General features: G+C 36.0%; 1 protein-coding gene across 8 annotated transcripts in view; it reads right to left on the bottom strand.

Moving 5' to 3' along the window:
• THSD7A (thrombospondin type 1 domain containing 7A) overlaps positions 1-17,806 on the bottom strand; it is a 555,025-nt gene that overhangs the window by 82,210 nt on the left and 455,009 nt on the right. For all 8 annotated transcript variants that reach the window (XR_010381671.1, XM_064487540.1, XM_031454966.2 and 5 more), the window contains one exon: positions 5,799-5,993. Coding sequence is in view for 7 of the 8 variants with exons in the window: in XM_064487540.1 (XP_064343610.1) it covers positions 5,799-5,993 (195 nt within the window). In the remaining variant the exon portion in view is untranslated. The remainder of the gene's footprint in view (positions 1-5,798; positions 5,994-17,806) is intronic.

The raw sequence follows: 17,806 nt of genomic DNA, 5'->3' as shown, positions 1-17,806 counted from the left end.
CTTATATATAAAAATATATGCTTCATGTTAATGTGACTAGGATTTCTATCGTTCCACTGAAAGGAAAGACTTTATAATACTTTGATGAAATTCTGCTATATAAATGAACTTCCATGTTCATATAAAAATACCAACTATCGTGTGAGTCTTCTCTCTTAGAAACGAAAAAGTGACTTTTCCTCTCCATAAAAGCTTGGTTAGGATACATTTAAGAGAGCTACGGTGTTTCTGGGTCTGGCACTGAAGTCATTACAATTTAGTGGCCGACTGAAAAAAAAAAAAAAAAAAGAACCTTTTCAAAATAACTGGATGCCTACATATTGAATGTGATACGCAATGGTCACCTATGCTTCAAGGGATATTGGGAGGTTAGAAACAGTTCCTGTACTCTTAGAGATCTCAAAGTCTCCTGTACTCCCAGAGATCTTATAATACAGTGGAAAAAAGTAGTAGAAAATGAATATAATTCTAGGTAGACTATAATAACTATGTTAAAAGAGGTACTGAGGAAAATTGGGATTCAGAAGTGGTAAGATTAAGTTAATTTGGGGGGTGACTAAAAATGCCTCAGTAAGGAAGGCATTGAGGTGAATACTGAAGGAGTAGGATTTCGACAAGCAGAGTTCTGGGAAGGGAGAGAAGGAAAAGATTTTATTTAAGCAGAAGAAAAAAATAAATAAAAGCAAAGGCACTCAGGGAGGTATGACCCTGGGAATTAGCAATATTGATGCAGTCAATTGGAGTGCAGAGTTCACACAGGGAAGTAATTGGTGATGAGGATAAGGGAGTGGACTGGGCTCAGGTTAAGAAGAGGCTATCAGTGTACTATGAATGACAGTCTTAAGATACTTGTAACTGCCTGCTATTGTAGTCCTAACCCCTTGGATAGCAGACCACTGTGCGTGAAAAGCACATTGGCAGTGACACAATTTCGGGGATTTTAACTGGAAGTGTATTGGCCATGGAGAACCTCGACACTCTGCTACTCTGCTGCAGCACCGCTCCCCTTCTCTCCTCACTTTTCCCCCCTTGTAGGAAGAGGCAGAAGATGGCTCACTGTGGAGTCTGCATAAATCTTGCCTGGTGGAGGAACAGACTGAAGCAGAACTCCTTTTTCCCAATCAATAGTGGGAGGATGAGGGAGTGACAGTATTTACTTAGAAGTCAGAGTTATGTGTGTATATACACATAAAATAGATCCTGGGTTCTTCAAATTCCTCTAGGAAATGTAAGTACTCCCTGATTCTTAGAATTAAATCATTTAACTGTAAAAACTAAACAAGGTAAAAGAGAAACATTCCTGTTCTCCATGTTTTGTACTGTAAAATAGAAATTTTGAAGACTACTATTTGAGAAAAATTGGCATAATTTTATTTCAATTTGCACCTATTCCATGCATGTATGAAGGAGGTAAAAAGACACACTAACATTTGGCTGAAGTTGTATCAGGTCACTATGAACTCTGCAAAAATAAATACTGTCTCATTTCTTGCTTTGTAAGGATAATTGACTCTATAATTGAGAATTAACAGAAGTTGTTGTTATACTCAGTGGAAAACATTTTGAAAATCATTTTTCCTTTTTCAACCAAGTTAGTTAAGAATCTGCAACACAAGTTCAAAAATGGCAAAGGCCACAAGTCTAACATCAATTAAACTTTTTTTTATTCAAATTCAACTTACTACTATTTATGTCAATTATCCTATGCCAGACTAAGTGTTAAAAGAGCGCATCTTTTTAGAACTTCTGGCATAATTTTAAAGTGGCTTTGGGGATCCATCTTATAGTTTACACAATATAAGGAAGATTTTTACCTCAAGGTATCACACAAATCAAAAAGCAAATTACCAATCTTATTTAGCCAAAAGTCAAGGCTTCAGAAGTAAGATACACACCAACACAATTCTACTTTTTTAAGTTGAAAAGAAATACTTTTACTTTCTCCAGTATATTAACTATCGCCAGTTGTTTTACCATTTGTGATTTGGTTTCCAAATGACAGTATTTCAGTAAGAATCATTTTATGACAATTTTTGTGTACTGCTGATACACAAAATAATAGGTTACATGATATTACTCAAGATTATATAAAAATAGAAGTATTCAAATTGTCTTTATTCTATTTCTTATGTTTAACTTTGAACCAGCCTTGAAATTATAGGAAAATTAAAAGTATATTATCAATAATTTTCCCCTGGATCACTGGGAAGAAGTTATTGAAATGATGCCCCATTACTCTAAATACTTCAGTGTGTATTTCCTGCAGTCAAAGGTATTTTCCTATACAGAAGCAAATTTAATATTCAAGATGAGGAAATCAGGAAATTAACAATGATACATTATTCCCATCTCATCCTCAGACCCACTCAAGTTGGCCAACTGTCCCAAAATATTCTTTGACCCTCTTATACAATCCATATACCCCTCTCTTTAGACTTCTCAGTGTCTCTGACATCTCATGCCAGGCCACCCTTTTCCCACTAGGGTTGCCCATCTCACTCAGGCTGGGCTCTGACAAACTCCTCTGGACCTTTGAAGACTCCCCGCCTGCTGGTACAGATGCCTACTGCCTGGCTCCACTTAATGGATTTATAGATAAAATTGTCCAGAAAGGAAGAGGAACAACCTAGAAAGGAAGGGAAGGAAAGGGAAAAGAAAGTATGGCAAGAGGAAATGGAAGTGCTATTCTATTATTCTACCATTCTTTTAACAGAAACAAAGAAATAGTAAAAGTCATAACATTTTAACAATAGAGAGCTTATCTACTGAATTGGGACCATATGGAATAGTCCTCCATCACATAACATACATGGACATAGATACCCATGTAGATGTAGATGTGCCACACATATGCATACACATACACTAAAAAGACGACTGGTAATTCAGGGTCTAGACTAGTAGGCAGCACTCCTATTTCTAGCACACAGTAGGACTATATTTAGTCCTGCCCCACTTGAAATTAGGCTCAACTTTAAGTCATGATTATATGATGTACTTTGAGAATGAAATGTCTGTGGAAATGACATAAAGCACTTTTGGATGAAGTAATTTAATTGCTGATGCTGTTAAATCAGCAGATACCCCAATCTTCTTCCTCTGGCATGACGATTGTCAGGCAGGTCTTCAAATGGAGGTGCAATGCTGAGACACTGGAGGACAGACTACCTTGGAGAGTTACCTGCCACTGTAGCAAAATTCCCAAGAGGGAGACGTAACTGTTCTTTTAAGTTACTGAATTTCTGGGCTGTCTGTTACTGCGGTACAACTTAGTCTGTTTTTATTAATAAAAGAGGTTTATAATCTTCACTATAACATTTAATGGTATATTCTGACTGAAATAAACAGAAGTACAAATGCACAGGCTGCAGCACTGATTCTGTAAATCCATATGAATACTTTGCATGTGGGCTTGTCTTGTAAGTTATTTCACCAGAAAATTATATAATTCCGTGCCTAAACACTCAATATATAGTTTTAATAATGTGGCCTTTTGCCTTAAGGTTATCACAATAATTTTCTTAACCACAGAAAAATTAAAAAATATTTATGATACATACAAAACACTAATTCTTCAGGAATAATAGAAAGACCTACATTTCTGTACAATTATAAAGGGATATCTAATTGGCAGGGAAACATATTTTTAAACTGCCTGCAAATGTATTTAAAAAATAGCTCATATTTAGAAAAGACTTATTTGAGGAAGACAAAATGTGTTTTTGTGTTCCACAAATAATAAGCATTAAATCACTTTTGAAGGATAAATTCTTCCTTAAATATTTCACATAATTATACCAGTCTTTGTAGCGGTTACTAACAGAGACAAATAGCAGCAGATTTCCCGTTGATGGAATTTCCTCTGCAGTTTCCTTTTAAAATTATATTTTGAATTCATGCCTTTATGATTAACTATATACACATCTATAATTTTCCAGTATGGCTTGCTTCTGATGCAGCTACTAGCCTTAATTAAAAATTATCGAAGTCCCACCCTTTCAACCTAAGTGGATGATACACACCAAAGAGCAGTCATAAATTTCTGCCTTTAAAGCATTTCATGACCTTTCAGTGTGAAGCATCATGTCTATAGAAATAATGATCTGGTGAGTTCTGCAAGCATGGCAAAATCTCAGCCATGTGAGTCTCGGGGCGAAAAGTCACTCATTACTAGTCACACAGCAAGTGTCTGCAGAGTATAATGGATTTATAGGAAGCAGAGTGACCACAGATCTAATTTTAATGAAGCCCAGGACATAATCTGAGCTGATAGAATGTGAAGTCTGAATACAATCTATACAAGGTTAGACTTATTGTTTGACAACATAGGGCATCTAATTTTCCCTCTAAAAGGTTCTATTTTTCTATTAGGTTCCATAAACATACTTCTTTCGGTAGCAAATAACTAAATTTATACTAAGGTGACAAAAAAAACCCCACCATTTTTTGGACACTTCGAAGAAAATTCTAAATTTTCCCATAGGTTGATTGTTTTAATTATGTTATTTTTTCTCCTATGTCTTAAAGTCAAGGTAGTTACATTTTTGCGTAGAGTTACATACACATACGGTAAGTTTGATTAAGAATACTATCAGATTTCTATCACTAAAATGCTTCATAAACAGAAGAACAAAATAGGCAACATGAAAACTCCAAAACTGATTATTTGAGGGTATACATAAAGAAACATATGATCACTACAAATAGAAATCATTATTTACTAGTGTTAAATGTGGATGAGAAGAATGATTAAGCCTGATAATATTTAAGCAACATACACCTATATTCTTGAGACAGAACATGCTTAATGTGACAGAACTTGAATTACTTCTGTGTTTTCCTTACTCCTGTGTTATCTTCCAGAATGACAAGATTAAGTATGACATTACATCACTCAGTTGCACAGAGGCCAAATTAGCATTTGGATATAAGCTTGAGAGACAATTACCAAGAGCCTTGTATTTCTCAACAGTAAGGCTGGCACCAGTGAGGTATGAATGTATGACAAACCATGCTTTATTCAACCAATAAGGTGCAGTGATTTAGGAGCAACTTATTTTAAAAATGAATACAATCTACATATGAGACTTCTGTATCTCAGTGCCTATGTTCAGAAACCTGAATAGTAGAAAATTCATGTAATTTTCAGTCAAGCAACAGCCATGCTGGTGATTATTTTCAATAAACTTTATCACTGAACATATATGCCTATTCATGCAAAGGTAGAATGTGATTTCAAAGGGAAAAACTGACTACTAAAATAGACAAAACAATGAAACCTGAAGTCAGGAATTTGGGGAGTCATTTTAATATTTTTCTACAGGCTTAACACTTTAAAGTGGAAAGAACTTGAATTATTAGGAGGGAGGAAAGGCAAAGTGAGTTCACTTTTAAGTCTTTTCTTGGGGCGGGTATAGCTCAGTGGCACAGTGTGCACTTAGCATGCACAAGGCCATGGGTTCAATTCCCAGCACCTCCACTAAAATAACTAAATAAAAACCTAATACCCACCTCCCCCTGCAAAAAACACAACCAAAAATAAATAAATAAATAAGTAAGTAAGTAAGTAAGTAAGTAAGTAAGAAAGTCTTTTCTTTTTATTGAAGGTCTATTTTCAAGGTTAATTTTGGGGAAGATGAGCAAGCTGACCAATATGTGAACAGATATTAAATCTCCTTGTATTGCTGGATTGCTGAAAATTGATTTTTGTAGAAAATCATTTTATCCAGGCTAGACAAAGAAAATGCATGCCAACCTCTGGAAGAAACTTAAGTCCCTTCTGAAGCTGGTAACCTTACCTTCATCACCTGCATAAGCCAGGATGGACCGTGCTCGTATCTGTTTTCCTTCTGTGGTTTTCCCTGAGCAGGTGTGGGAGCAAGAGGACCACGCAGACCACATGCTGAGCACACAGTCCTTGGGGCAAGGGGCATCGCAGGCAACAGGGATGGGGAAGATGGCATCTCTGCATAGCTGTCGGTCAACTTCTTCTCCTGCGAAAGACATCATCACCAACAGTCTATCACTTTTAAATAAATGTAAAATGAGCAACTGAAACCAGATGGGTACCAAGATAAATTAGGTTATTTTCCTTTTGTTCCTGGGTAAAAACAAAGCCAAAAGAGTGACTGCTTACTACAGCCAGATGTTAAAGGAACACCAGGAACAGACAGACAGACAGATCCCTAAATTAACCTTCTTTATTATTGATGCTTAGGTGTGTAGATCAAGTACAAGTATTTTTATGTTGATACTGCCCTGTAAGTGATTTTTATACTTACTAATCTTGCAATAAGGAACATCAATGAAATACGTCCCTCTTTCCTTTATTTTGTTATTGGACATGAGCCATCATTGACAAATAATGAATCTATCCACAGCATGTACCATAGGTTTTCATGAACCAATTCATAGGTATCTCTTTTTGCAAACTTTCTAATATCTCCCAGAGAATTAATTTTTGTACAATTGGCAACCACCTTCTTTCAGTTAAAAATTAGTTTTTTAGTTGGAAATAGCCAGGAAATATAAATGATAGGATAGCTTTATAAAACCACAGGTTACGAAGGTCCCACTGGGAAAGGGGGAAAACACAACAAGGTAAGCTAATGGCAGAAGTAAGATGGTGTCACTTAAAACTCTTCAGCCGTTTCCTGTTGCTCTTCAGAAAAAGACCAGATTTCTCAAAGTTTATGAGACCTCAAATGACCCAGCTTTTGTTTCCTTTTCTAGCTTCATCTCACTCTACTTTCTCCATTACCCTCAAAGCTTAAGTCACTGGCACTCCGTTAGTGTTTGCTGAATGACTGAATGAGATATACAGGTCAATAAGAAAGAAAATATTGTTGCTGCTAATAAATGCCAAAGATAACTAAAATAATTACAAATAAATGACCAAAATACAGTATGAAAAGAGTCTGAATTCTGTGTCTTAGCTGGTTAATGTAGGGGCTAATGAGGCCAACGGAGTGGAGTAAAACAATACACAAACAGGGAAGATTAATCTGCTATTTTGCCATGGAATATATCCATAATTCTGGATATTTATGCCCTGAGACATTAGGCATTCAGGTGAGAAAGGGTGACTAATCATGCCTTTCTTCATTGCTACAAGCAAACAGGTCAAAGCTGTTTGCCACTGATGGAAGGTTAGAAATATCGTTTTAATGAACAGTCCTTTATTCATATATTTGAAAAACAAGACAGAAAATCAGAAGACAATTGGAAATGCTGTAACATGTTAATAGCTACTACTTTGAAGGGCCTTAAATCATTAGACAAAATCAGAAGTCAATTAGAATGTACTTACCTGTTAATAGCCACTCGTTCGCAAGGCTTCAAATTATCAGACTTGCTCAATCCTAAAACTCACTCAAATGACTGACTGTTGGGTCATTATATCGTTTATTCTTCCTTAGTTACTCTGATCTGAAAGATCTCTTTTAATTATGCTCTTATTGGCGTTAGGGTTTGGCTTATATCCCAATAAAATGATATACTAGACTGTATGGTAGGTAGAGTACAAAAATCACTATAATACAAGGCACATAATATTTCACAATTTACATAATAATGATTCTTGTGTTTAATTAGGTCCCATTTGTTTATTTCTGCTTTCATTTCTAGGGCCTAGGCAGACTGCCCTAGGGGAACACTGCTAAGATGCATGTCAGAGAACATTTTGCCTATGTTTTCTTCCAGGAGGTTTACAGTGTCATGTCTTATGTTTAAGTCCCATGAGTTTATCTTTGTGTATGGTGTGAGGGAGTGTTCTAAGCTCTTGTGTTTACTACATTTTTCTTAGTGCAAGGAGGGGCTTGCGTATCTTATCTCCTTCTTTGCTATCTTTTATTGTTCCCTCTACCCTCTGTCACTTTCATTTCCAATATTTTGTGAAAAGTAAGGTAAGTTTGGGGCTGCAACTTATAGTCAGCCAGGAATTATAATCTTAAGTTTTCTCTAATACTTACGTAACAATTTCTACTCAGAAAAATTCATTCAGCGGCATTTAAGAGGAATGTGCCACCTGTGTGCTAGTAGATTAATGTGCGTGGCATAACATAATACATTTCCGTTTCTTGTAGTGTAAACCACGAGACATACAATTTTAACCTTGTTTGCTTTTTGAGTTTTCTTTTTTATTTGTTTCCAATCTGTGTCTTGGACTTGATGTTATTAGCTCTTTTTCACTCATCTTGTTCTGCCTAGCCAGGTGTACCTTTCTGTATGTACATTCCTCCTAGAGTCCACTTTAACCCTCTGTGGAGCTGTTGGATCCAAAAACTCACTTTGGATCCAACCTCTAAGGTTTCAGCCCTGGCTGCACTAACCCCAACTTTGTCACCTATGACCTTGCCCCATGCCTCTGATTGCTCCTGGCTGCCCATCACAAACTTGCATCCAAATAATGGTATTATGTTCTAGCCACAATGGGTTTTTTCCCTTTCCTCCTGCACACCAGTTTCGTTACTGCCTCAGGGCATCTGCATTCTCTCTTCACTTTGTACACAGACTGCTTCTCAACATTCAGGTTTCACTTCAATTGTCTCCTGGCTGGAGGAGCCTTCACTGTCCATATGGAATCTCACAGTAACTTCATTTTATCTTTCTTATAGTTTTAATCATCACTAGAAACTATTTTAATTGTTTAGATGTTTATTATCTGATCCTACTACCAGATTAAAAGCCCATTATGGGCATGATCCTTATTTGTCTTGTTCACTGTTTTATACTTTGAACTTAAAACAGTCCCTGGCACCTAACAGACCCAAATCTTCTGCTATATGAATAAATCAATTAATTAATTTTAAGCTGCTGTTGCAGGAAAAGAAATGTTGGACTACTAGGCAAATATGGATTTAAGTTCAGTATTTCTTAAATTTACATGTATTCAGGTGTATTTGTTGGACAGTCAGCATATGCATTGCCTGGAGTTTGCTAGAAATGCAGTCTCTCAGATCCCACCCATTGAATGATAACTTGCATTTTAGAAAGATCCCTAGGTGATATGTATGCAGGTAAAATTTGAGGAGCACTGCTCTAGGATTTTTCTGCCTTTGTTCTCTGGTGATTTGATTGGAACCAGACTGCAACTTTATTATTTTATTTTTATTTATTTATTTTGGGGGAGGGAGTAATTAGGTTTATTTCTTTATTTTTAATGGAGGTATTGAGGATTGAACCCAGGACCTTGTGCATGCTAAGCACACACTCTACCACCGAGCTATACCCTCCCTCAGAACCAGACTGCATCTTGAAAGGATAGCTGTATAAAATGAATTCATCTGGATTTCATACCTAACATTGTTTGTTTTCCTATAGAACTTCCCTTTATACTTCTCTTTATACTTGGATGAAAACATACATTCAATGAATAGCTACTAATTGCCAATCTTTGGTCAGGCACTGTACTATGAATACTGCATATACCATCTCAGCTAGTTATGACAACAATTTCCTGTTTTCTTCCTCTGAGGTATAATTTACATATATTATATTAGTTTCAAATGTACAAAATAATGATTCAGCATTTGTTTATATTAGGAAGTGATCACTTCAATAAGTCTAATTAATAACCCAAGCAGTTACAATTTTTTTCTTATGATGACGATTTTTGATATGTACTCTCTTAGCAACTTTCAAACATGCAATACAGTATTAATAACTGTAGTCCCCATTCTGTGCATTACATTCTCATGACATTTATTTTATAAGTGAAAGTTTGTACCTTTCACAAAAACCTTCTGACATAGGTATTAATGTTTTGTTTTGTATTGTTTACTTTAAAGGAAGTTCATGATCATTAAGTTTGCTGTCTCAAAAAGCAGAAGTTTGTCTAAGGAAAGCAGAGATCTGAACTGAGTTCTAACCAATTCTCCAACAACAACAAAATACTTTTTAACTGGTATGGTGTTGGAAGAACTCAAAATGCCAGGGAGTTAATAATGGATGAGGCTTTGTATGCAAAGAAGTCAAGACACCAGCAGTCTAAGTTGTTTCTCAAGGCACAGTGACGTATGGTGGCAGCCACACGCTGACACATCTAGGGTTTATGGCCATTGAACAAACAGTCATAGATCTGAGAGGATATGGAATCATTCAGATCTCTATCTTTGCTTTCAATGGATGCTTTAGTCAACTCCCTAACTGACCACTAACTGGAACCCTTAGGAACTTTGCTCTTTTAAAGCTAACTCATCAGCATTCCAGGCATAAGTCATCTAGGAAATATTAGGGGGAAAAAGTTGGGTCTCCAGCTATCACAGGTTAACTCCATAACTTGTCATCTACAGCCAGTTTCTGAGGCTGTTATGTCTGTCTTATTTTTTTTAAACAAAAAGTGACCTTGGAAATCAGCTCTTTACTTACAAGAACTGCAGAAAATAATTTCACTCCTCTTCCTCACATTAAAACTTGCTTTTGATCGATAAACATTATTTTAATTACATAAGAATTGTTATGCATGATACTGTATCAGAGAACATATAATAGTAAATCAAACATGTACACATCCAAGTATCAGGTTAATTTATACTCTTTCCATATAGAGAAATGGAAATTCCATTTTTCCCTATCAGCTGCCCCACTATTAGGACATTTTCAACTATCATATGTCCCCATTATGAAGCCATTTGAGAGTTTGATTATCTGAGTGTGCATCCCAATAATTCTGGGCAGACACATCTAATTATCACTATGGTGAAAGATGCAAGTTCTACAACTCATCCAGGCACTGACCAGTGCAACTTCTTTTTTCTATTTTTCTTTAGTCTTTCTGAAGTTAATTTCTTATTATTCTGAACGCGATGCCAACATTTATAATCCTCCCCACGCTTGCCTTTGCATATGAAATACACTATACTTTTCAGCATGTATTTACCAACGTGAAAAGTTTCAAAGGATTGCTTTGCATTTATGCAACATGCTCCCTTTCCACTCCACAACAAGCTCTAGGCATTTTAACCAAATCTGAAAAGATGCATATTTTACATGAAATACATAACACAAAACTAAATGAATGAACCATTGTTTACATGGTATAATTCACATCTTACTTTGAAGCCTTAACTAATGTATATGTTATGTGGTTTAAGCTTGTTTGTGAAATCCTATAACAAGAGGTTGAGAAATAAAATGAAAATGCTTGGGTTTATTTATTTTTGTGAATTCAAAAACAGATATAAATATTTAAGTTAGTGTCTCTGATTTAACTTTTTCCCACAAATATAATTTTAAGAATATATTTTAATAATTCATTATTTAATCAACTTAAACATGTATTTTGACATCTTCAAAGTAACCCTCAAATTTCCTTGTTTAATCTATTTTTTATGAATATCACCAAACTCTTTTCATGAATGCTTCCAAAATATCTCCTCTCATTCTACTATGTTTCCTACAAGAAGATAAGAGAATTAAACATCTGCTTGAAGTAATTACACTAAAAAGTCATGAAGATTTCCACAGAAATAAAACACTGAAAGTTTATTGCACTCATCATGTAAAACCTAAATGTTTTAAAGATAAACCTTGGTTTATGAAGGTTTTTAGTTTCAAGGTTTTTATAGTTTAGGAGCTGAGTCAAGAACACAATGTTAATGCATTAAAAATACAACGAATTGTATTTTAATGTAAGGCATATATGTGTTTAGCCTTGTTCCCTAAATGTCCCTTGCATCATGCTGACTTTTTTAAATCATAAAACTATGCAGATTGTCATGGTTGATTTTTAACAGTGGCAGCAGCACCTATGTGCAATGCACCTCCAGAAGGCACTGCGAAATCCAAACTCATCAATGTAATGAAACTGAGAGGGGACAAGCAGAACAGAGAAATCAAAGTAGAGAGGAACCAAATACAGAGTCAAGATTTAAAAAATAAAAAGGCACACTACTTAGAAAGTCTCTAGTATCATAACTTTGGGATCAGATTTCTCTTGCCAGACCCATACAGATCCTACAGCAACCCTGAGAATGATCATTTGGTTGTCAGAAACTTTTGTATTCTTCAGAAACAGTCTTAAAAATTCATACTGACTTTTGACAGTGGAAGTCATTATTTATATATTTATTGATAACCAATATAAGTTCAATAAAGAATTGATATGGGAAAAGAATGGAGGCTCATGTTTGCCTAGATCTTCTAGGAAACACTTTCATATATCTTTATCTGAACTTTAAAACAACTGTAAGATACGTAGGTCCAGAATCGCTCTCAGCTCACTGAAGTAAATACCCATGAATTGAATCTTGTAACTCTTTCTTCATTTCCCTTCTTGAAGAGAAACTACACATCTCTTCACCTTAAATGGGAAGCTTCCAAATGATTTTTAATCCCTGCCCTCCCTCTGCTGTCATATCTAGGTAGTGAGTCTGAGTTATTCAGTAGACTAAGTATCCTGACCTCATCTCTCTTCCAGACCACTGCACATTTCCCCCTGGTCTCCTGCTGTATCCCATTTCCCCTACAGCCCATCACCTATCCTGACCCCAAGGGTATGTTTCTAAAATGCAACTATGAGCAGCGCAGTGTCCCCAGTGTCTATCAGCTGAAGGTCAGATTCTGCCAGAGTGTAGAACATCCTCATCTCTGTCCTTGCCTCCTGTTTTCCCTACACTCTGTCCACAGAAAGCTGTCTGCTTCTCCATGAGCTGACATGCTGCCTTCTCACTGCTCTGCCATTTGGTCGACACTCCTCTCCATGCCTGATTTCCCCGTCATCTTGCTAACTCAACCTTTAGGACTGGATTTCCTTCCTCTGCAAACCTTCTCTGACTTTCTCAAATTGTCCAGATGGAGTTGCACTCTACCTTCTCTGTTCCCACAGCATTATAGACATAATGCTTTCAAGACTTTTTATAATTGTCTGTTTACTCATCTTTACCTCTGTTGGCCTATGAGAACCTTCTGGCCAGAGATTTTGTCTTATTCAACATCTTTATATCTGAAGTCCTTGGTTCAGTTATTGTCAAAACTTTAGAATTTTGCAGTAAATACTTGCTGGATGAGAGAAAAAAATGAACTGGAAATCCCAGGAGATATGTTGCTTTTCTGAAAAAGCCACTGTTATTTATAGATTTCCAACTGTCAGTTTACTAGAACCTAAGACGTCCTTAACATTACCCTCAGCTTGACTAAACTTTAGACAAGATTTCTTCCTGACTCTCGGCCTCTGACCTCCCTTTGCAGAGAGCATTAATTTTAGAAAATTTGCAATTGTAAACTTTCTTTCTGCCCCTTTGAAAGTTGTGTAAATCTTCTCCCAGCCTCTTCTTGCCCGTTTTACAATCCAGGAAATGTCTTTCTCAAGAGCTGGGCACCGTCTCTGACGTGGAAACATCAAAGAAGACAGTGTCCACATCCCCCAGTCTCTGTAGGCTGGCAGGTGCCTATTTTCTTCAGTGGGCGCCATTGAAGCAAACACAAATGGCCTAATCACAGAGAAAAACATTTCCAAACTCAGGAGTAACTCAATGTGCTCAACATATCTCACTGATCAATCTCTTCTTGAATATCCTCCAGTGCTTTTTCCACTAGCTCACTGGAGTGCTTAAAAATTGTCTTTTGTTTCTGCAGAGTTGATTTTACTTTCTCTCTAGAGAAACTGAAGCCCCAGAATAAAGTCCTCCTTCCTTTTGTAACTTTGGTGCAGTTTCTGTTTTGACAAAAAAATTTATATCCAATTTATAACATGAATATTATCTTTAGCTTCACCTTTTGTTCATTTTTTCCATATATATATTTACCTACTGACTTCTAAATTTTATCTTTAGAGTGTTCATACTACAATATATTTTTTTCAGGATTTTCCTCCTTCTTCATCTTCAAACCCTTTACATTTTCAGTAAGTTATTTTTATGTCACCCTGAGGTTCTTTTCCTTGCCACCTTTCTTGTTTTGTTATCTTAGGCCTCTGTCTCTGTTTTCATTCGTCATGATCCCAGCAAAACTGAACGAAGTGACCCTGAGATAAAAAGCTGCCTTCTGTCCCCCGACAGCAACCACTTTCCAACTCCAGGCCCAGATGTGGTCAAGAGTACAAGCTTTAACTTAATTTTTGAGACGAAACCCATTCTAACAAATTGTAGTAAATAACATGAATTGTTATAAATAAATGATGAAAATTTAGGGCTATATCCAACTGTAACTTAGCATTTTCTCACTTCACTGAATTTAAAGCAATCATGGTGTAAATCACTCACTTAGTGAACAGGGCATTAGGCAAACAACTCTTTATTACTGCATCAGTGACTTCCTTGCCTCGTAACTCTAGTTAAGGATTTCACTTGGGGTTAGGCAAAAAAACCAACCACCCCCCAAAAAAGGGTGGGGGTAAACTATAAAGACTGACATCAGGTCCATGACTTCTGCCTGTTTGACATCAGCTATCAAGGCACGTTTTCTATGCATGTTCTCTATAAGGGTGTAAGAGGTGTTTTCTTAACTGAAATGAATACTTCATTTTTATGCCCTTTCCTATTATCATTTGGTCTGCCTGAATCCTAGACTATACTGATTTTTTTATTTTTAGTAACTGAAAGGTGAACTGACTCATTTTTATAAAAATGCTATGGAAACTCCAGAAAAACCAAATAATAACTTTACCTCTGGCATTATTTGAGAGGAAACAAAGCTTTATCCACTATTAGTTCCCCAGATTTGTTTATTTCATATTTTCATTCTTGATTAGTGCTTTCTTGTAACTTCATCCTTCTTACTGTTTTTGAATCTGAAATTACCTACAATGCTAATTTCATCTCTTCCAAATTTGCTTTTTTAGTAACTAGAAGTTAAACTGCCTTGGTTTAAATACTGGCGCTACCACTTATCAAAATATGTGTTCTTGAGCAAATTATTTAACTGCTGTAAGGGAATGTATGTATGTCTATGTAAGACTAAAACATGCTGTACACTAGAAATTGACACGACATTGTAAACTGACTATATTTCAAAAAAAACCCAAAAAACAAAACTGTAATTTAAATAGCTGCACACAACTACTTTCAGCCATCAAGACTCTCAGGCTCCTTCTAGGCAAGAAGAAAATCTTCTGGAAATGTTATGATGTAGTTACACTGAACTGTATTACAGTACTAAATGAGAGAAATTATGGAACTAAATGAAAGTAATTACATATTAGGGTCATTTTGAAGAGGTATCAACACAACCAACAAAAGCCACATTTATTATAATTTGTTGGTTTAATTTAACTTTAAAGCTTACATACATACACAATTCCACATCAAGTATTTCAATAGAGTATCATGTACTCTGTGACGAAATACAACTCCTGTCTTGATCTCTCCAGCCTCTCCCTCTAAGCCTACCCTGTTAAGGTACCTTGCAGGCTCTATCCTAGTCAGTACCTCCTGCAACCCTGCAGGACCTTTGTGGATGAGGCCCTTGAAGTGGCTTTTCCTTTTATTTGGTTCTTCTTCTTCTTCTTTTTTCTTTTTCCTTTTTTCAGGTCTTGGTTACCTCACATTCTTTCTCTGAGGGAGTCTCACATTTCCAATCTGTCCCACAAATTATCAACCAAATAGTCTGCCAGCCAGCCACACTGCTGTGACTACATTACACCCTCTAATGACTCCCTCTAGTTCTGCAGATCAAGCATGCATGCATGTCTGTTGTGTTTTAAGACATTTCACCATCTGTCCCCACTTGACATATCTTATCTAGCAAGTCCATTTCCCATGCTCTGAGCATAGCTGCGACAAGACTAGGTTGGAGGACCTCACTGCCTGGAAGAGAATGACTCCAGCCTTTATCAATCCTTTAGGAATAGGTTAAAACCAATTTCAATTTGTAAGCTTTCTTGTCACTTCTCATACTGCACTCCTACATTTTGAGATCTCTTTCATAGTCACAAAATAAAGTATAGTTATTCTACAGACAGCTATTATAAGATTACAATGTGCAAACAAGTCTATGGAGTAATGGGAAAATTAGAAAAAATTTTAAATTGACCCATATTTGACATTGGAATCTTGCCAGGATGAAGAAGATCAAATGACCTAGAGATATTATATTTATCAAATAAAAATATTCATCAATAAACACTGTAAAATTTCATTCACTGATAGAGACTGTGGATAGACGGAGATTAGAGATAATACAGTTTTTGAAGGGAGTCAATTTGAAGGCAGTGAAATTTGAACAGAATTTTGAGAAATGAAAACTAAGTGATTTGGAAACAAGAACGAGAGAACAGTAAAATACAGAAGACTGGTCTATGTGGGAAAGCTCTGAAGTAGAAATGAGTTCAAAGAATTAATCATTACTATTAAACTTTCCATGATCATCTATTTTGTCCTCTGATGACCCTCATGTAGAACCACTGAAAGTTCTGACCACGAAGGCTAGACTGAGAGCTACAGCTGAGTAAGTCACAGTCCATCCCTTTAACCTTTATTGCTGTAGTGGAGTGTCTGCTAGCAAATCATAGGAAAAGAATCCTAGAGAAAATAAAGTTTCACTGATGGGAGAAATGCTACCTATTAATAGGTCCAAAAGCTGTTTGCTTCCACAATGAAAACACAAATGTGCTAGGAACTACTAGCTCATTTCATCAAGAGACAACATTTATAAAAAGTTGCTTAGGACCATCTCAGACTTAGTAATAATCACAAGAGCTTGTAATAAAAAAATATATACATATACATATATATATAGTACAATGGACAGACAAAGAACATCATGAGCTTAGCAACTGAGATAGAAAGTCTCTGTTAAGATCAAACAAACCAAACCATGATTAATGGGTACATGCAGAAAGCCAACCAGAGAGTTCTATGAAACAGTAACATCCGTACTGATAAAGGAGTTGGTTAGCTGGAGATGGGCCAAAATAGAACTCAGGAACCAGTTAACATAAGTCAAAATTAATGGCTAATGAAAACAAGAATCCTGGAAAAGATAGAAAAATTACCCTAGTCCAATTTTCCAAACCTTGGGGGGGGGGTGGTAGTAAGGGTGTTCTAAATATTCCTATCTTCAGATCTCATCTGAGAACTACTCAACTGGATCTGCAAAGCACGATCTTAGAAATACTCATTTTAAAAAGATCCCTACCTCCATCACATCACATAATTACCATTTCTTTTTTGTGATCAGAACATTTAGGATCTACTCTCTTGGCAGTTTCCACATATATAACACAGTGTTGTTATCTATAATCACAATGCTGAGCATTAGAGCCCCAGAACTTATTCATCTTCTAACTAGAAGTTTGTACTTTCCATCCAACATCTCCCAATCCTCCTCCACTTCCAGCCACTGATAACCACAGCTTTTACAGATTCCACACATAAGTGAGATCATATAGTATTCGTCTTTCTCTGTTTCACTTAGCATGATGCTAACACTGTGGTGGTAATCATACTGCAATGTAAGACTATCAAATAAACACACTGTATACCTTAAAGTTACACGATGTTGTATGTTAATTATGTTCCAATATAGTTGGGAAACAAAAGATCCTTAAATGATTGATACATCTGTGTTTGGGAGCTATGCTGTCTTCTCATTCCTAACTAAATTCCAGTACCCAGGAAGGAAGGGTTAATGGTTCAAATCAAACTTTCATAGTCATGCTTATGACAATAATTTACATGTACTTACTTATCTAATTAAAAGTAAATAATGTTGGCCCACTGCACCATCTTAATTTACCTCAAACAGCTTTTTTTTATTGTTGCTTATCTCAAGCCCTGAGTTGAAGTAATAATTTAAGTATTTGAAAGAGACGTAAGTAAATCAGAGTGGGCTCTTTTTTTTTTTCCTTCATAGTGTTTTATAAACAGAT

The sequence above is a fragment of the Camelus dromedarius genome, chromosome 7 (genome assembly GCF_036321535.1).
Source record: "Camelus dromedarius isolate mCamDro1 chromosome 7, mCamDro1.pat, whole genome shotgun sequence".
NCBI classification, from domain to species: Eukaryota; Metazoa; Chordata; class Mammalia; order Artiodactyla; family Camelidae; genus Camelus; species Camelus dromedarius.
The sequence above is the reverse complement of the archived record's forward strand: the minus strand, read 5'-3'. Positions and strand labels throughout refer to the sequence as shown.